Source organism: Periplaneta americana, chromosome 8 (genome assembly GCF_040183065.1).
Source record: "Periplaneta americana isolate PAMFEO1 chromosome 8, P.americana_PAMFEO1_priV1, whole genome shotgun sequence".
Taxonomy (NCBI): Eukaryota; Metazoa; Arthropoda; class Insecta; order Blattodea; family Blattidae; genus Periplaneta; species Periplaneta americana.
In genome coordinates, this window is record NC_091124.1 from 67,079,481 (window position 1) to 67,102,234 (window position 22,754).

Sequence of the window (22,754 nt, forward strand, 5' to 3'; positions counted from 1 at the left end):
TGTTTCTGTATAGAACTGTTACATGATAATTATTTAAATACTAAACGATGAAGAGAATGTGAAGAGGACGATTATATTGTCGGATGGAAAGAGACTTTCATTATTACCATTGTCAGCAGTTTGAACTCACCAATCCGTTAGTGATTCCGTCATCTCCCGACTCTGGAACGAATCCGCTGCCAGAACGGCGATCACGTGCTAAAATCCTCGACCAATCGCCGGCCGATCGTCCTTGTCTCGTTCGGCCGCTTTCCATGCCTGATGACGGAACAATAGACAAACGATTTATTCGCTTTATTCGATGAACTAGTTGTCACGTATGGGATGAACATTTCTTCCGTATGTGCGAAAATACAATAAGGTAATTTCAACATAGCGTTTCTTTTAAACTAATGAATATATTCCGAGTTTGTGAGATGATAGATACAGTTGAATGATTAATGATGCAATGCGAATGGAAATCAAGATAATGGAAAATGACCGGTTCTTTTGCTGTGAAGCCGTCACCAAACTGAACTATGACCAATGTTTTATTTATTAAGGGAATTTAGAATGTTTATGTTAATTCATGTTAATATATTTTGTACTTATATTTCACATATTTTTGTAGGAAATAGAGTAAGGTGCATGTTCCCAATTATTACTTCAGTAATTTCCAAAATAAGTAATATTTCAAATAGACAGTGCTATGGAAAGGAAAAAAGAAACATTTAGAACATAAATTTTGCCTTCTGAAAACGTACACGATATATCAGCTGTTAAATCCAGTCATATTGTTTACTGTCTTTGCAACAATATTTTGAACTAATAACATTGTACTACAGGTATTCCAATTGCGTGTATAATTTGTAGGAAAGTATATATATAGAGGAACAATAATTTATTTGCTGTTCTGGCATTTAAACCTCCCTTGTATCATGAGTTTACATAATTTTATGAGTATGTTTCTCAGTTCGTCAAATAAAATCAAGCTCTGAATAACAGACTGTTATTAACAGTCGTTCCTTTTCTTGAACTACAACATAAGTAGACCTACTAATAAATACTAACTGGTATATGGGCATAATATATCGGTCATGTTCCCTTGTATTTCATGAAGGAAAGGTAGGACTCGTGACAAAAAGATATGTTTACATATTACTATAATGAAGTATATGTGTATAATTGTGTGAGGCTCCAATGAAATCCTATGACCAATATTAAATAAAATGTCAAATAACTACTGTAACTAGAATATTTTCAATCTTGCATTCTGAAATATTATTAGTATAAATCTTATTAATTTCTGGTGAACATGAGTCAATTGCAAAGAAAACTGACTTAAAATAAGTGGACAGATTATTTTCAATAAACAAGAATTGATTCTTTAAATATGAAAATAGAATAGACTTATCATCGCCTGTTAATGTACAAATTAAGCAATTCTCAAGTGCTATTCGATAGCATTTAAAATTAGGCACTGATTTTCTTCTTTTTATGAAATAAGGGAGAGTAGTGGACAAGATTCTTTAGCAGAAGCGAAGACAACACACTTTCGGAGGACGAACTCCGAAAACACACTTTTACCCATGGAATTTGTAATTGCTTTTAATCTTGAAAGTATGATGTGAAGACAATACATGTTAGGACTTAATTCTTATTATAACTGGACAAGTTTATAAAATATTATTGACACTCATTTAGGATTTACTAAAAACATCGTTGGCACGATGAACTTAAAAGGAAATCGAGTTAATGAAATTCAATTATGGATAACATTTCATTATTGGGATCTGTATCAAAAAAGTTCATAACGTCTGAAGAACAAAATGGCTTCAGAAAAGGCTGATCGTGCATTGATGCAACGTTCATTCTAAAATTTAATCATGGAGAAAAGGAGACAACAAGACTTAGAAAAACATATGTTGTTTTCAGGGGCGTATTTTGCGGGCTACCGGGGCTACCGGCGGTAGCCCAAGGAAATTACAAAAGAAAAAGTTTATAATATAACATAATGTAATAATTTTGTATTATTAGTTTTACCATAGTAATTAAAATTAAAGTAATTGTTAGATATATTTTGTGTAATAATAGGGTCAGCGGTAGCCCAAATCCTTTAACCAGTATACGCCACTGGTTGTTTTTGACTTAAAAAAAAGTCTTCTATAGCTAGCCAGGCAAATGCTGTTTGTAATCCTAGAATCAAGAAACATTCCAAACAAATTATTACAAGAAATAGTAGAAATTTACACAGAAAGCAAAATAATAATACAAATTAATACTAAAATCTCACAAGGAGATATTAACCAGAAACTGAGGTAGGGCTGTTTGCTTTGGCCAGCATTATTCAATATTTACAAGGATGATATTCCAAACAAGTGGGAGAATTCAATAATGGACGAATTCAAATAACAAAACAGAAGAAAATTTCTACTACATTATTCGCAGATGGTAAGCCCATATCAGATTCAGAAGATAACATACAGACTGAAAGTCACAAATTAAACAAAATTCTAAAAGAATACACAGTTTAATAATTTCGACAAGAAAATTAAAAGTACTGATATTTCGAGGTAAGAACCAAATTAAAAGGAAAATATTAATGATTAACAACAAAATTATGGACATGTAAACAAATTCAAACATTTAGGAAGTTGTTTCACATGAAACTAAAAAATACATTGACAAGAAAATTTCAAAATTAAAAAAGAAAAACAGAAATTGATAATATTTCCCAACTCCACTAAGTAAAAAAGATTACAATATTAAAATTATAAAACCATATAACCCTTTCAATAATGGCAGTGATAGTTGGACTACTAAAGACACATAGAGAATAAAATCCACCAAGATTTGCGCGAAGAACAGCACGATACAATTGGTCAGGCCTGAGACGAAATGGCAAATTTTGCAAGAACTAAAGTAACCCTTATTTTGGGGGAAAACAGCAAGATACAACGAACTGAACATGTAAACCGAACGTCCAGATAAAGTTATCCAGAATTAATTAAATATATTACAAAAGGAAGAAGACAGCAGAGGTGACCAATAAAGAAACTGATGGATGAATTCGAAGGCAGGAAAGGGTGAACATGGCCTATATCCTTGAAAACTTAATGATAACTGTGATGATGAAAACTGGAAAATATAATATGTACAATTTTTTCTGTACCTCATTAAAATGATATTCAAACGATATGCTAAAGAGTAGGTCTATTTGAGCAATTTAAGTATCATAATTTTTAATGTTATCTCAATTACTTCCACCTCCAATATCACCCATTAATATCACATCAACAACAATACCACCACCACCACCACTACCAGCACCGTTTTGCCATCACCGTCATACAATTAGGTATACATTTTGAGACGTAACAGACTGTAACACAGTTATTAATTTTAGGACATAACATAGTGTAATATTAATTAATTATCAGTTTTGAGACGTAACAGATTGTAACCAGAACATTTCAGCATTTACCACATGAAGTACCTGTATCTCCATGTTAAGGACACTGGATGTTGGAGTGGTCTAGTTGAATAGCATAATAGTACAATAGCGCATTGATCTGATAGACTGCGATGCGTAAGGAGCTGACAACCGCAGACCGGCCAATGAAGGAGGATGGGGAGACGGGATCAATCACGAAATACCTTAATCGCCCATTTCGAATTTCCAAAGTTGCTTAATCTTCCTATACAGTGGACCCGTTTTCAAAAGAGTAAGGAAAAGATGTGACGTTAAGGTATGCTGTCTGCATTTGTTTTGCACGTTTGTGCAAATTCAATAGGCCTACGTATTATAACCTGTCAAAATAAAACGACCAGAAATATGTTGTACTGGATGAATCCGTCAGGTATCGTGATGACTAGCGACAGGAAAAATATTAAATTCCACATTCTAAACCAGGAGTGCCGGACTGAGGCTTTTTCGGTGCTCGAGGCTTCGACAATCAGATTCGAGGCTCTCCCGAGAGCCAAAGGTGAAGTGTCTTCGGTTCTTGTAGCGAACAGAGCGCGGGCCATGTAAATGCGAGCGGCGCTGCTCTGTGGAGACGAATCTAAAAACAAGCTACGGGGTTCGAACAGATTACAGAAGATTACGCGAAAGCATGGGATTCATGGGTAGGAAAAGTAGAGGTGGAGATCACAAACTAAACGCAACCCACTCTATTGCCTAGAAAGCAATACATAAGCAGAGAAATATAAACAAAGCGCATTCATTGTGTTCAACGGAGTAGAGTTGGTATAACCATACTGTGATTATTACTCGACCGAGGCGAGTGGAGACGCGGTCGTAATGTGAACTATAGCGATGACGCTATACGAACGTAGGAGTACAAGTGGCGCTGCAGGCTGCAGGAGTCCACTGGCCTCGGTCGAGTAATACTGTATTTTACTACTCTTGTGTACCTTTTAGGTGAATGTCATTAAGTTGAACCGTGATTAATAGTGTATTCTTTATGTTTAACATACGAAATCTAATAAATTATGAGTGAAGTGTGTAGATCATCCTCCGCGTAAAAGAGACAGGCGAACAAAGAGATAAGACGCAGTTTTAGCACGATTTCCTATAGCAAGTGTGTTTTGCAAATGTGTTTTCACTGTTCGCGACGACTTATATTTGTGAAGCTGCACTTTTATTAATGAAACTAACAAAGTTTCATATTCGTAGCAGAATGTCGGCTAAACACTTGTCTAATTATCTTCGGTTAATGACAGCTAAGACAATTAACGCAAAACATTCATGAACTTGTTATGAAGAGAACACGTTGTCAGCTTTCTACGAAAGCAGTTTGTTCCTCCAAAATGTAAGATGTAAATAAATCTATTTGACGCTAAGAAGTACGTTTATTATCCCAATAAGCATTTTTTCCTTTAACGGAAAACACTCATTGCATTTCTCTCACATAAATTCATGAAAAAAAAAAAAAAAAAAAAAAAAAAAAAAAAAAAAGCGTTTGTTGATACAGAGCTGACTAGTCTTTCAATATCGCGCGTTCGCAGGCTTCCCCTACCTTCGCGCTGCGCTGGTGAGAACCATTCGGCTACCTTTGGTCAACGCGGCTACGTCCTTGACAACAACTATAATACTATATAGCGCGGCTCTGCCGGGAGCCTCAGTTCGGCACCCCTAAACCATGCCTGCTAGCGATATGGGAACAAGGACTTTCACGATTCACGATGCGTAGAATTCAATTAAAGCACAAAAATATTAATAGTTCAAAAGTTTCGGTAAAATTATATTAATAAAAAAATTCCCACATTTTATATCTTTTGTACGAGTTCCCCCCCCCCCGTTAATATTTTTGTAATTACCACTAAACCGGATTTTCAGATGTTATAAGGATATAATAGAGATGTTTTCTAGGAAACACTCGAAAAATCCATGTCATTCATTCCACCTGCATTCAGGGATTCCCAAGAGCAAGTGAAATCTTCAAGTTTCTCTTCAGTCACTGAATTAGAAGTGTCAGTGAATTAGACACACCAAAACAAATTCCAGTACTTCTAAAAAAGCCGTTTCTGCTAAAGTGAATTTACTGTTGGAAAAGGACCTATTGTATTCTATAATCTATCAGTAAAGTGTTTGAAGATTAGACAAATATTAAACCACCAAATGTAGAACGAAACAAGTTCTCATTACATCACATGACGTGAAGCAGTAATTTTCATCGTACAAAACAATATTAACTGATATAAGGTGAAATATTTTGCCAGAAAATTCGGAAAAGTTATTTGCTTGTCTTGCAAACAGCGTTGAGTCCAGTCAGTTTAAGAGTAATGTTATTGTTGTTCTCTACAGTGTAAAAAATTGAGTTACCTAGTTGCTACTGAAAAAACTGTTCAAGTAACAGATTTATTGTACCGGTTGCATAATTATCAAATATATAAACTAAACTATTAATATTTAAAGGCTTATTTTGTAATGATATTACGTGCTCCAAATGATAAGGAATGAAGTTATCTTAGCGATAAAATATTTAGTTCAAATTTTTATATTTTTCATATTACATCTTTTGACAAAATGTTCTCAGCAATACTTTCCGTACAACCAAAGCGGAGTCACTGTATTAGCAATTCCTCATATGCTAATATTTTTATTTTCTTCCCTAGATTTAGAGAATCAATGTCTTAAGACTGATACATACACCTATTTCTCTACATTTTAAGCATTCGCAAAAATTCAGTTCATCGCATTCCATATTACGATACAAGGTTGGCAAGTGCCTTTTTACAAAATCGAGAAAAAGTTTGAAAAACGAGCAGAGCGAGTTTTTCAATTTCCGAGATTTCGTAACGCACTTCACAAACGTGTATTTTACAGTATTCTTTTGCACGATAGTATATATTTTGAAAATAATATTTTTAAAAATCTTAATATACAGTACGTACATTACACTATGAACGTTGACAATGAGAAAAAGGTTACTACCAGAACAAGGAGAATAAAAGGAGAACAAGAGAAATACAAGGAGAACAAGAAAAATACAAAGAAAACAAGGGAAGATAGGGAGAAAAGGAGAATAAAATGACAAGGAGACAACAAAGGAAACAAAGAAAAGACAAGGAGAACAAGTGAAAACTGGCGAAAGACAAGGGGAATGCAAGAAAAATGAATGAAAGGAGAATAAGGAAAATCAAAGCACAAGGAAGTGTTACATTTTGAAGGTCAATTCTAAAGTCACACCCCATACCTATTGAGGAGACATAGGTACGTAGTAGACCTACTAAGGCAAAAGAAGACTCGGTACACTCAGTGAAGGGTGGGTAGAATCAGGAAGAATGGAACAGACAGTCTATTTCGTATGGGAAAAAGAAGAAGAAAGACTAAATTAATATCATTTCATTAAGCGTCTCTGGACGGTGTGAGAACTGTGACTCTATAAGTCAATTACGAAATGAAATGCAAAAATAGTATCAATTTCAAGGGGAATGACACACTGCATTATACTGGGTTATTAAACAGATAACACCGACCACACCACCACAATATCGGGTAATTCATTCTGTTTCGGACTCAATTATGCCAACCACATCACAGACAACGCTTTTGCATCTGACCTTAATGTAATCTGGAAACTAAAAGCAGCAAAATGATAAACCATTAGTTCAGATAAAATATATGTTCCTAACATTATTCATTTAGTGGATATTTTCCACAGTTAGCTAATTAAGCGAAGAATGTTCGATAATTTAACTTCATTGACATGCAACAAAACACTAAAAACAAAACTCAAATCTGCATCACCAAACGCGTTCTAAGTATTGCATATCAAAAATGTTATTATGCTCTGTTATATATGACAGATCGCACATCCGACACGCCTCTCTTTATTATTTTATAGCATGAGACAAAAACTGAATAGTTAATTTAAAAGCTATAGTCCATGGGCATTAAATATTTCTGTTACAAGCTTGATTCAGGGATTTTGGCCCCTGCAAAAAGTAAGTAGATAGACTAAGAGCGAGTTACTCATCACACAGGTCAGGCCACACATTCATAACACCTAACACTTCCTTCTTATCATGTCGCGGTACACTCCGCCTTAAAAACGCAATATTCTTCCAAACGTCCGGTTACTACAGACCAGAGCAGTGTATATTACACCAATATACACTGCTCTGCTGTAGACATCTAACAAGGAAAACTCAGTGCGCAGAAACCAGCGGGCGTGCCTGTCTCGCGCAGATGACGTATGCTCCCGTTCCCGGCATGCTCTCACGCCTACTGAAGGGGAGTAAGAGGGATATAGCATGCGCGCCACGAGGAGTCCGAGCTGAGTTTTGCTTGTAGGATACCTATATTTTATTTTAGGTTATTGGGTTATTTTACGGCGCTGTATCAACATCTAGGTTATTTAGCGTCTGAATGAAATGAAGGTGAAAATGCCGGTGAAATGAGTCCGGGGTCCAGCACCGAAAGTTACCCAGCATTTGCTCGTATTAGGTTGAGGGAAAACCCCGGAAAAAACCTCAACCAGGTAACTTGCCCCGACCGGGATTCGAACCCGGGCCACCTGGTTTCGCGGCCAGACGCGCTGACCGTTACTCCACAGGTGTGGACAGGGTACCTATAACAACTACGTCTGTTGACTAAACAATGTCATGATGACTTACATTTTGTTGATATGAGTGTCCCTCAGCTACGAGCATAAATATTATTTTCATTCTTCCTCCTCCCTCTTCCCCTCTTATGCACACTTATGATTAAATATTTTTTTTCTTATGACCCAACACACAGCTTGCTCACTAGCCAAACAACCAAGGACAGGGGCCAATAACGTCGAATCGAGCTTGTGCAGTGCACGTATAAGAAAGTCTATACGAGTAGCAATGTATGATATCTTCCATCTTACAATAATTAGAGCTCATCCTCCCAATGTTCTAGAGATCTTTAATTTCATTATGCAATCCTAAACCGTAGCGTTAGCAGCAACAGCATTACCAGAATTATACCTCGTGACCTATTCCGACTTCAGCAATTCCCTGTTTAGGAATTGGTTCGTTGGTTATTGGTTTTTTACGACGTTGTATCAACTGATATGACTACCTAGCGTCTGAATGCGATAAAGGTAATAATACCAGCGAAATGAGTCCACGATCCAGCGCCGAAATTAGAGAAAACCTCACCGAAAACGCAAACAAACGGGAATAGAACCGCTCACATCTCGAGTTTAACCCGATACTATATTGTTATGAACTATACCGCGGGCCGCATGCGGCTCTCAAAGACATTTATTCCGGCTCTTGAACTAATATTACTATTACTATTTCTTTTCTAAGTATTACTTTTCTAATTTCTGTAATAATGCACAACTGGAGAAATCTTTGGCTATCCTACATTATTACAGCCAGTGAAGGTGTTCAACAATGACACGGAGACCTATTTGCATTCTTTGAAAAATGGTAATGTCATGTCTATGTGCTTAGTATGTCTTGATATAATAACAGGTTATAAACGTTTCTATCTCAATAGTAATTACAATAGCGCGCATTCAAATTTTTGGTAACAAATATCCAAAACATTCTCAATCAAGGATAGAAAAACTGAAAACGTTAAAAAGTCCGTAATATCTGAACAGAAAGTAATGTATTCCTCTGAACATAAAAACCAATTGACAACAAAAGCACCGCACCACGTAACAGAAATTGTCATTTATAGATAAGCAAATTGTTATGGAGTGCCTTCTAGCTGTATGTGACACTTTATTTTCTAAATTTCCAAATTCAAAACAGATTACTGATGAAACAAAACAACCTGCTCGTATTGATATGATTTTGCGGAAGAGTAGCAGAGTCCGCCCTTCAATTTCAAAAGACCAATAAAATATATAAGCATTAGTTGTGTTACTTTATATTGAAATAGTAATAATAATAATAATAATAATAATAATAATAATAATAATAATAATAAGGGCCAAATAATTTAATAACAAACAATTTCCACATTTTGTTGATCTTCAATACTGTGAAATGCATTATGACTCTAGGGAAATTAGTATTATTTTGTCACTTTTGGCTCTCCTCTAATTTCTAGTGCGTACCAATGCCATTGACATCACTGAAACTTACTTTACATACATACATACATACATACATACATACATACATACATACATACATACAGATACATACATACATACATACATACATACATACATACATACATACATACATACATACATACATACATACATATCGTTCTATATCAGACATTGTTAAATTTAAGAATGTATAAGTACCAATAAAAAAACCCGTGGCGCTACAGCCCATGAAAGGCCAAGATCGACCATCCGGCTGCTGGCCTTATGTCCACATGCTGAAGCAGAGGTGGACGACCATCCAACCAGAATGGAGATATCGTGTGGTTAGCACGACGATCCCCCCAGTCGTTACAGCTGGTTTGCGAAACCGGATTTTCGCTACCTATCGTAGCTCCTCAAGTGCATCACGATGCTGGGTGGCCACCGGTTCCATACACTGGCCGAAATTTCATGAGAAAATGTCTTCCCCCATGAGGATTCGAACCAGCGCGCATTCCGTAACGCGAGTCCTGGGCAGGATGCCTTAGACCACGACGCCATGGCGCGGGACGTAAGTACCAATACATTAGATATTATGAACAAGAAAAAGTTGATTTTTTCACAAAATGTTCACATAATATGTTAACTAGGCCTATATCGCTAAATATGCCACTGGCTGGCTATGTCATTCATGTAACTGCACACTTATTGGTAGAATGTCATATCAGAAGTTGCCTATGTCTAAAAAATATCGATGTTATAGAATTTATGCCCTTAGTGGACTAATACGCATTGTTGATTCATGGTTTCCTACCTTAATATGTCCCTTTTGATCCAGTCTACAACCTCAAAAACTTTTAAAAGTAATTTGCCGCATCCTGTAAAGGCCTACCCTTACATCTCCGAGAAGTTAGGAATAAAACTCCCAGCTTCTAGGAGACGTAACCGTGTATAATCATAAATAGGAATATGACGATGACAATGGCGATGATGATGATGATGATGATGATGATGATGATGATGATAGAAAGTTGTATTAAAATCTATGAATTTTGTTTGAAAATAGCTTCATCGCATTTAATTAAAGAAGATGTCTCTTAAACCGCTCCTCGTTTGTCGATTCAGTCACGGTCGGTGAAATGTATTCCACTTAACATCTAAATTCCCAGACTCAGACATTACTTGGTCAAGTCTGAAGTGCTGTTCATCCCCAAAGTCCCTACGTATCGACCGCCCCATTACTAACTCTAATACAATATGAGAAAATAAAATAAGGGAAATCGGCGGAGAAACTGGCACAGTGATCCTCGCGATAGCAGATGAAAGTACCATTTTATCTTTCCAAGCCTCATATGTGCTTCCAGCATATCACCTCAGGAGAAAGTCTTATATTGGTAATCTTTACTAAACATAATTTTTAAACTGCAGGTGCCATTCAGAGATGACTATAAAATAATGATCCGGCAGTTAAATTGTAATAGCACAAGAAATAAAGTATTCAGGGAAAACCTGCTACACAACTGCTTTGTACCAGATGTCTGACTCAAACAGTTTATAAATAGTTTTAGGCATCACGCACAACACGACTAGGGGCGAACACACAACACAGGGTCCTTAATTTATATGGCTGCCGTAGCACGAAATCTGGCTTCCGGGCGACAGGTCGAGTATCAGCCGGTAAAATGCTGCCTACAACGGCGGTAGCAGAAATGGATTATGAAACCTACTTCACAGTAGACGTTGAAAGTGCCATCCTTCCGCTAGTATACAAGCTTAATATGTGACAATATGTTGTCATTCGTCTGAACTCATCAACGTATTCATACTTTGCTAAAAGGTGATCCGTTCAAAGAGTGCTTTACTGCAATTGGTTTCCGAATTCAGTTCAGAGTGGTGAAATTACTTCACAACTTCTTTTATATTTAGACGAATCTCGGTTTCTTCTAAACGGGCGTGTGAACTCACATAATAATCGGTATTGGCTTTCCGAAAAAACCTGTAATTCGCGTGATCCCTATTATGAGCAGAAAATTGGTGTGGTGTGCAATAAGTGCAATAAAAATAAGAGCTCCAATATTTTATATTTTATCGTGAGGCAATATGCTGATCAGTATCAGACACTAATCATAAAGCCATTACTTCAGCAACTGACAGAAGAGGATTTTTATTGAAAGACAAAGTGTTTCGCACGAATTCTTACATATCAGAGGAACTCCAAGCTAATACTGAGCATGAATTAAGAAGAATTTCAGTTCATGGGCTTAGACTAATGAGTAACAACATATTCTCATGATATCAAGCTTCTACACGAGCGGAAGAACGACACTTTCAACATCTATGTAAGATACGTAGATTCCATAATTAATTTCTGCTTCCGCCGTTTCTGACAGAAGAGGATTTTTATTGAAAGACAAAGTGTTTCGCACGAATTCTTACATATCAGAGGAACTCCAAGCTAATACTGAGCATGAAATAAGAAGAATTTCAGTTCATGGGCTTAGACTAATGAGTAACAACATATTCTCATGATATCAAGCTTCTACACGAGCGGAAGAACGACACTTTCAACATCTATGTAAGATACGTAGATTCCATAATTAATTTCTGCTTCCGCCGTTGTAGGCAGCATTTTACCGGCTGATGCTCCACCTGTCGACCGGAAGCCAGGTTCCGTGCTGCGGCAGCCATATATATTAAGAACACTGTACTTTTCGTCGCTGAAATTCTGTAACTTGCAGTGCTTGTATTTAGTTTTAGTAACGAATTGAAAACAGGTAAAATACTAGACATAGATGGCTAGATTGACTGCTAGCTATATTAATTCATACAATGCGTTTCAATAAAGAAACAGTCATTTCTCATACGAGGATCTATCAAGGTAGTCCATGGCTCTTAGCCAGAGTAATCGATCGAAACATCATATGAACCAGAATATTTCACAGCAATAGCTATAAAAATCAAATCATACCGTTGGTAATCATTCATGGTTCGAATCTCTGAAACTCGTGACACCAAAATTCAAGCGGCATAAGATTGGATATAATATTGTATGTTCCAACAAGCAGAATACATCGACATGGTCGAACTTCATGCAGGTTGTTGTCCATCCCATTTACGTTTTAGACTACTTAAGACTACAGGCATATTATGGTCTGTCACAGTCTGAATCCAGCGTTTCTCTTGGTCTAACCAGGTTGTTACGTTCTCAAGATAGGAGTGACCTAGACTATTTAAAATAACTTGAAATAAATTAATAAAGTGCGAGAAAAACTTCAGATGTGGATTCCTCATATGTAGAGAAGAAAAAAAGGTTATATGAACATAGGTCTAGAAATGCCGCGTTATAGGAGTTACAAGGAAGATCATTGTGGACTACAGAAGTTAGATATTGTTGATTAATGTTTCAGTCTGTGTACATTTGTTTACAGGAACTGTTCAAAATGTCCACCTCATGCCTGAATACAGGCCGCAGTTTGTCGTCGCACTGACGTCCGGACCTTCTCCCAAATTTCTGGCATAGCACGTATTGTCCGACAACGTTGCTTAATTCGTACACATTTCAGTCTGGATGTACGTAGACATGTTAATGCAACATTCCCTAGCCGATGGATAGGGCGAAGTGGAACAACTTCTTGGCCTCCACTCTCACCAGATCTCAACCCACTGCACTTCTACTTGTGGGGACACTTGAAGTCGCTTGTGTATTCGACTCCTGTGAACGATGTGGAAACTCTCCGCCTGGGAATTGAGCAACACTGTCGGACAATACGTGTTACGCCAGGAATTTGTGAGCAGGTCCGGACGTCAATGCGACGAACTGCGGCCTGTATTCAGGCAGGAGGTGGACATTTTGAACAGTTCCTGTAAACAATGTACAGTAGTGGCAAAAAAACCGGACCGACCCTTGTAGCTGATTTCAGAGCCTTGTTCACTCCAGAGCACGATAGACTGGTAACTAAGACTTTCGTGGTTCGAATCCTGCCTGGGAAGGAAACTTTTTTTGTTCCTTATTCAAATTTATTCCCAATACTTTTCGATTGCAGCAATATTTTACTACTTAATTAACTTATTATTCCCAGAACATGAATTTTACCAGCAATCGAAAAGTATTGGCAATAAATTTGAATAAGGAACAAAAAAAGTTTCCTTCCCAGGCAGGATTCGAACCACGAAAGTCTTAGTTACCAGTCTAACGTGCTCTGGAGTGAACAAGGCTCTGAAATCAGCTACAAGGGTCGGTCCGGTTTTTTTTTTCCGCTACTGTACACATACTGAAATATTAATCAACCAATACCTAAGTTTTGTAGTGTACAATGATTCTCCTTATAACCTCTCCAGCGCGGCAACGAGGAATTTCCGGACCCATGTTCATATAACCTTTTTTTCTTCTCCACATATGAGGAATTCATTTGGCTACTATTTTTGTTACACCCTGTATACAGTATGTCTTGCACAGTGCATTCACGCAGTGCAGGATTCTGCCCATCACTATTTAGTTGTTCCATCTCCAACACACCTCGGCGAAATGTAGGAAAATGAAGAGTGTTCTAAGGGCAATTTACTGGGATGCATTTCTGCGCACCGCTGACCTCATTACACAAAACAGTCGGGTGCGGCAGGTGCAAGTTGTTAGTGTGTAGGACCTAACGCGCGTCTTTCCTGACAGGTTCTCAGTCAATTTAATTCCTGCCACCATCGATTTATCGAGCCAGTGAGATCCTCTGTAATGGCTGTTTTTACTGTCTGCATGACACGAAACCCAGCTGCGACTAGTAATCATTGCGGATTTATTAAAGACTTCCTTGACGTCTACGATACGAATAAGTAGAACTGGTTACAAAGTTAAGACATGGATTTTATTACCAAGGTGATGACTAACTATAAATTTTATTAGATTTTTTGTCGACTCAGACACACTCAACAGAATCTTAATGTAGGATTTATTGTCAAGTTTGGCAAAAGTAATATAGGCTAGTTATTTCATGGTTGGAAATATGGCCTGGGACTAGTAGGCCTACTTAAAAGTAGGAACTACTAAAGTAAATGCTCTTAGAGTTAAAAGTTGTTTCACAAAATAATAGTAGTAGTAATAATAATAATAATAATAATAATAATAATAATAATGGTTTATTTAATATGGCAGAGTTAAGCCCATACGGCCTTTTGTAACACTCTAACACTACTTTGAAAAGACTGTACTACATCTATACTTCAGTAAGTTACTCCATACTTATAAGCATCAGCAAGTACAGTATGTTAAAAAAATATATGGTTTATTTAATGACGCTCGCAACTGCAAAAGTTATATCAGCGTCGCCGGTGTGCCGGAATTTTGTCCCGCAGGATTTCTTTTACATGTCAGTAAATATACTGACGTGAGCCTGTCGCATTTAAACATACTTAAATGCATCTATCTGAACCGGAATCGAACCCGCAACCTCGAGCATAGAAGGCCAGCGCTATACCAACTACGCTACCGAGGCCGACTACGGTATGTAATAATAATAATAATAATAATAATAATAATAATAATAATAATAATAACAGGCGTATTAATAATAACAATAATAATAATAGCTATAGTGCTTTTCATGCTACCCAGTTCATATGTCTCATCTTCATCATGGCTACAATACTTTATCTGAGCGCATGTAATATTTAACTTAGAAAAAATATAGAATTTTTAATATTCTAGGAACATGAAGGAGAGGGATTGACAGCAGTTACTGGCCTTGCACTTACGGTTTAATTTAACATACCCGATCAAATTGTGAACCAAAACGTCCTTACAGATATTTCAAACTGTACTGCGACGTAGTTAAGAATGCTCACTGTTGAAATATTTACATTACTTTGCTTTTGCAGTTGCATATTATGTGAAGTGACGGTAGCCTGATAGGCTGATCGAGTGGTGTGATTTAAGGATTATTTAATTTTATTGTAAAGAATGAGTGACCTATTTCTGATTGAGGTTCTGTCTGATATGTAACCTACATCTAGTATTATCAGACAGTACATCTCACTTGATGATATGTCAGGGGAAGAGCAATTGTTTGTATGCATGTGAAGTCTGATTAGTGTAATATGTAGCTAATCGGTGATGTATGCAATGGAACGGGAAAAGGAACTGGCCACCCTACCCCATTATCTCCTGGCCTAGTTGCCTCATAAGTGGTGCCATATTGATATCACTTGTGAGGTTCGGACCTGTCTTCGGACAGTTGACTAAACATCAACAAAATGATATTCATCTTGATTACACAACTTTTAACATTATATCACTTTGGAAAACGTATTATGTGTCTTTCACGTGTTATCTTGTTAACATGTTTCGGCCTGCTATTGGCCATCATCAGAACTGGTTATTGCTGGTCTTGGCGCCTTTTGTCTTGTTTCATGTGGGGGTGTGTTTATATAGTGTAATGTGGAGTCAAAGAGTGTGTATGTTCTGAAATTGAGTTGTGTGTTGACAATTTCATTTGGATGTGTTTTTGTGTGTTTGTATATTTCGTATTGTTCTAGTGTGTTTAGTTTCTGGCTTTTTGGTTGGATGTGTAGAATTTCCATGTCTGTGTTGATGTCTCTGTATGTGTGGTTAGCATTTATGATGGGGGACACTTAAAGAGCTGGGTAAGTACAAATAACTGTACATTGATTTCTTGCCTGCCAGGCGAACAGTGAGTGCATGCATAGTGGGAGACAGTCGCTTATGCGGCCGCGACCGGGAAATTCCAACTCTCCGGGACAGTTAAAAGATATCCCCTGTATTATTTTCTATTTTTCTAACCTTCATTATCCTACAGAATTTATCTAACTCATTGGGCTATAGTAAAAAGTACTGCAAGCTGTGTCCGCTTCCAAGTAAATGTTTTAATGATTCCCAGTTGATTCCTATGAATCTCGTTCCACGTGAGCATAGTTCGCTCGGCAACATGATTTAGTGCGCTCTTCGCTCCAAGGAAACGCCCTCCAGTGCGGGACCTTCGAACGAAAACGAACGAGCGAAAATTTCCTTTGCAGTCCACTAAATTGAATTCGTATTATAGTGTATACATTTTATCTTTCTACGCTCGCGGATATAGTGGACGCGGTAGCGTACAGCACAGTTGCGTACATGCGAGTGTAGAAAGGTAAAATGTATGCACTCTAGTTCCGAGACGTCAAAAATATAACGTTCCAGACACGGTAGAATATCCAAAACCCTAATCCTGAGCAGAGAACAAAGTAAATGCATCGACATAAAGTCTCTAGCATTAAATTTACATGAACTGGAATTTCTATGCACATAAAGCAAACACATTATAGAATGTATATTTTAGTATCTATAGCTTCTTCATCCACATTTACAAGCCATATTTCTGTATATGTGTCTGCATAAGTAATCGTGTTATGATAATGGTGTTGTGAACAAAATATGCAACAGAGATACGAACAACGAAACAAAGTATTAAAAACAACTCAACAAGCTGCACGACATTATAATGTATTAGCGACATTAGAGCCGATTATGTTAAGATGATTTCCTCTTCAAATTCAATTTCCGATATGCAAGCGGAGTGCGGTCCTGCAGTGTCCCTGGGTAATTTACAGCTCCGCACTGCGCCCCATAGTTACAATAAGGACTGTTCTCAGCCATAGAGTGGGTAGAGTTAAAACTTCCTTTATTTACAGCACAGGCGGGCAACACAAAGCAAACTCTGTGATCGCCGTGAAGTCAGACTAACCTCCCAACCAACCGTAGATAATCATTACTGTACTCCAACTAGGAAAAAGTCTCAAGGGAATGATGCGTAGAATGGTAATGCTATGAATTAATGTTGATGTCATAAGATGTCATAAGGTCACACACGTGGGTACATGCATCTCCATTGGCTAACTCTCAAAGCACAAACGATAACACTGATACACACATTTATACTACTCTAGTTACAAAATTAGATCACGGTTAATCTCCTGGTCTTTTAATCCCTCCATACAGGAAATAACGTATGCAGGAGAGCGCATGTTTTTTAAACTGACGTTATAACTGTAATATTATCTATTTACTTCGCTCCAATAGGTAATGCAATAGTAAGCACATTCCTTTCACGGTTAATCTCCTGGTTGGAGAACAGTAATGTATCCTATTTCTTATTCTCCCCACCTTATCATTTTGTCGTCATGCAGGCTGCATCAATTGCTCCTTACATTTTTCCCGACTCTGATTTACAGCGTCATGACCAGAAAAGGTATTTTCGATAATATTCACTTGATTATATCAAGAGTCTTTACTTGTAATTGGTACCTGAACAATAATATACCGTACATGACGTATGAAACGCCAGCAGTTTGTGGTGTCCTCAGTCATTTAGAACCGTGTTTCTTCAAATTCTTAAAAGTAAAAATAACTTTAAAGAAGTTCAACAATTCCCGCAAGCCACCATTACCTCATGACCTGTTACAATGCACTTCAGTACGCTAGTCCTTATATACATTCTTTCAGTTATTGTTTTTGAACTTAAACCTAATAATACAAGGTGAGCCAATGAAACGGGCGATTTTCAGATTCGTGTCTTTTCGGCTGTTGTCGGGTATTTTAATTGTTTATTGTTTATTGTTAATAAAATAACATTGACAGAAATACAATCTTAGTTCTTCCCTGAAGGAGTAAAAAACTTGTGCTCAGGGAGATATCTAAACACAAAGATAAACACAAAGATAATTTTTTGACACAAACTGGGTCAAAAAAAAAATTACAGGAATAAATTAAATTTAAAAATACAATTTCAATTTTAACAATTTAAGTCATACAAATACATATACATATTAAATCAATATATTATATTCTTTAAAAATTAAATTCCTAACGCTATTTTTGAAATTCCTGATACTAAAATTTTCCAAATTTGGGTATTTATCAATTATTTTATTGCATAACCTTGGACCAAAGTAGGTACCATGGCTCAGAGCTGTGCTTGTGAAACACTTTGGTTCCTCTAGTCGTATAAAATCGGATCTTTTAGTTCCATATTTATGATGATACAATTTGAATTTATTACGGTTTTTATGTATGAAGATTAATAAGGCAATATAATAAATCTGTTTAATTTTCAAAACATTAAAATCAGTAAACAAAAGCTCAGATGAGTAATCAATTGGTTTATTAAGGCATATTTTAATTATTCTTTTCTGAATAAGTATTAGTGGAGTGAGATTAGAATTACAAGCATTTCCCCACCCTAAAATTCCATACTGAGAATGGATTGAAATAAAGCTAAATAAATGAGACGTAAAATGTTAATTGGTAAATATGACCGAAGTATAACAAAGATATAAATTGTTTTACGTAATCTATTGCATAAATATGTAATATATTTGTTCCATCGTAAGTGTTGGTCGATCGTAATGCCTAAATACTTAACTTCTGAGGATTCGGTTAATATGGGACATTCATAATTTTGAGAAGGACAATCTGAATGATGAATTTTGAGCCTAAAGGAAGATTGAGGAGATTGAAGACCACTGGACCTTAGTGAAAATGGAACAACAGTTGTTTTGGATGTGTTTAAGGAAAGAGCGTTTGAATCAAACCACTCTTTAATTACCTGTAATCCATTATTCGCATTAATATAAGTGCCTTCCCAAGATTGTTCACCAAAAAGAATTACGGTATCATCATGAATATATAACCCCATTATATTTGCGTAAATCTGTTAATAACAAATCATTTATATAAATCAAGAATAAAATTGAACCAAGAACTGTGCCCTGAGGGACCCATACTTTTATGTTTTGAGTAAAACTAAATTCATTATCAATTTTAGTTACTTGATTTTTGTTATTCAAATATGACTTAAATAAACTTAGAACATGGCCATTAATGCCTAACAATTTTAATTTCTCTAATAAAGTATCATGGTTAACAATGCTTTTCGAATATCCAAAAATATACCCAAGCATTTATTCCCTCGGTCTAACTCACATATGATTTTGTTTGTAACACATGAAATAGCGTCATCTGTGCCAAGTTTATTTCTAAAACCGAATTGATTTGAAGAAAGTACGTTGTATTTGTCAAAATAATTTAATAAACGACTTTTTATGCATTTCACTAAGAGTTTAGATATACATGAGAGTAAAGATATTGGTCGGTAATTGTTCATGCATTTTTTATCTCCTGATTTGAAAATAGGGACAATTATAGATTTTTCAATTTATCTGAAAATTTAGCATGTAAGAAGCACAAATTAAATACATGAACAAGCGGTTTAGCCAAGAAAATACTGAACAGTTTAAATATTTTCGAGGGTATAGCATCTTCACCAGGGCTTATGTTATTTTTTAATGAGGAAATATGTTTAATTATTTCATTTTCTGTTACAGGGAACAAAAACATAGAAGACTAGTTGTTTCATATTATTACAAAAATTACCACTCTTCCTAGTTCTTATACTAGAAGGAATTTGAATGCCAATATTTGAAAAATAATTATTAAACTCCTGAGCTATTTCAAATTTGTCCGTAATTAATACACCATCTTTATTATACAATTCATTGTTACATGCAACAATCTATTCTTCACTCGATAGCATTTGTTTATAATGGATCGTTGGATGGGTGAACAATGTGCTTTTGCTATTAAGGCATATTACAAAAATAATTATAGTTTTTTACTGCACAACGACTATTTCGACGTCATTACAATTTCCATCGCAATGATCCGATACCATCAGCCCATGCAATAAAAATTTGGATTCAAAACTTTGAAGTAACTGGTTCTGCATTAAAGAAGAAGTCTAGTCTTCAGGTAAGCAAAGGTCTGTACGTACCCCAGAAAACATCAACGCCGTAAGAGTTGCTATAATCCGTAGTCCTAAATGTTCTGCCCGTCGTCATGCAATTTCGCTGGGTTTGTGAAACATCAGTATTCGAAGAATTCTTCATAAGGACTTACACATGCATCCATACAAAATTAAAAGTAGTGCGGACATTAAAAGGTGCTGATAAAGTAAACCGCATGAGTTTTTGCCAATAATTCTTCGATCTAAATGTTAACAAAGACACTGTCCACAATAGGCCAATGCTGATGAATGATGAAGCTCATTTTCATCTCTCTGGATACGTCAATAAACAAATCTTTCGATACAGGTCACCAACTAACCCTTATGAAAAGCATGAGGAACCATTATACAGTGTCAAAGTCACAGTTTGGTGTGCAATGGCATCATTTGGATGGAATCATCGGTACTTATTTCTTTGAGAACGATAACACTGGTCAACAGCCATTTTGCGCCAGACATAAAACTGACAAATTCTTAATAATTCCGACCACTTGAATTAAAAAAATAACAAGCAAAATGTTCTCATTAAGTTTTGAAAATTTTTAATAACCAATAATGAGACGTTCTCAGAAAATTACAGGAATGAAGATCGACCTATTGGCATTATGACGTCAGAAAATCTGAGTTATAAATATTATTTTGGCAATCCTGCAGGTGATATTTATTTTAGGGTATGCTTTGTCTTCTTTTGCAAAGCCATTAGTTCCAGGAACTGGCCCCAGATGGTTTTTGGAAAACAGGAAAATTATGTAGGAAAATTGACGTTCCACTGAAAACTATTATTTTTCCCCGTATTCTTGGATATTAATCTTCAAAATGCAGGGTCATTCATTAATATCCGTTCAGCCGTCTTCCCATAATTTCCATTACAAGTTCAAATTATATATTATTATTTTGTGCAGCAAACGCACATTCATACATACATACATACATACATGCATGCACGCACGCACGCACGCTCACACACACACATACATACATACATACATACATACATACATACATACATACATACATACATACATACATACATACATACATACATACATACATACATACATACATACATACATACATACATATACAAACTGAAAACTAAGAAAAATACGCTCTTTTTTATCTCAGTAGAATGTTAGAAAGATAATGGGAAACTAACAAAATATGTGGACTTCTCAGAGACCGTCGAGTGACAACTGCGCTTCCAGTAAAAATAGTACATGTAACATGAAAGCAAACTACAGAAGCGATTTGATAACAAGCAGAATTGTGTAATTATGATAATTTTGTCTGAAACTGCATCAAACGGAGAAGGTTAATGTCAGACAAAGTAAAGGCCAATAACGGTGCGCGATTGTACAAACATTTCTACGTCAATTAGGAACAATTCAATGGCCTCAATGTCTAGCTCTAGACAGAAATCGCAGTTAAAGAGTACAGAATTTTACGGACTGTTACTGAGTTGAAACATCCCTAAAGTTTCAGGTATTGTATAGAAACAAAGCGCGCAGTTACAAAGCGTTTCTACGAAATACGTTGCTTAGTACATAGCCTATAACAATTCACTGAGAGGTGACATACGCCAAAATTCCGCATATTCTAAACCAGTAGTTCCCAAAGTGTGGGTCGCGACCTCTTGGGATGTCGTGTAAAGAGCTGATCGCGAGAGGAGTTACAAAATAAAACAAAAAACGCCTTGTTAGCATACATTTATTCTGTATTTATGGTAACAGCTGATAACATAACAATTTTAAAAAGTAATAATAATAATTTAAAAAAACTAATTAATGTGGTAAATTTGTCTGCTTTTTCAGAAAATAGCTTCTCTAATCTGAACTAAGTATTCGATACACATACAGTGAAATTATTTTCGAGATCAAGGAGATTTTTTGCTTTTGTTTTGATGACAATCATAGACGAAAAATTCACTTTGCATAAATAAACATGTACGAAGTTGCAAATCGTCGTTGTTCCTGCAACAACTCCTATGTACAATATATATATTTTTTTCAGTAGGAGGAAAAACACATTTATTCATCCTATGCAGCCGTACATAGGAGATTGTGAATTCTTACATTTTCGAAAGAAAGAAATATAATTACATATAGGAGATTTTATTATTTGCTGTATCGCTATTTAAGTTATTTAATAGAACAAAAATCTGAAAATCGATAAATATGTCACATAGGAGTTATTGCATGAATAACGACGAAATGCTAACACAAATTTAAGAGCTTCTTTTTCAAGCCCGAGGTATTCTTTCATATAAAACTGGTCTGTACTCTGCGAAAAAGGTCTATTTTCAACATTCCATCATTAGGTACATATTTCAATTAAGTTTTTCTTAATATAGGCTATATATATATATATATATATATATATATATATATATATATATATATATTTTTTTTTTTTTTTTTTTAATTTA

The 22,754-nt window shown here is 35.9% G+C and overlaps 1 protein-coding gene across 2 annotated transcripts in view; it reads right to left on the reverse strand.

The window, feature by feature from the left end:
- LOC138704784 (protein abrupt-like) overlaps nt 1-22,754 on the reverse strand; it is a 303,539-nt gene that overhangs the window by 98,874 nt on the left and 181,911 nt on the right. For both annotated transcript variants that reach the window (XM_069833028.1, XM_069833029.1), the window contains exon 7: nt 131-258. In XM_069833028.1, the coding sequence (XP_069689129.1) occupies nt 131-258 (128 nt within the window). The remainder of the gene's footprint in view (nt 1-130; nt 259-22,754) is intronic.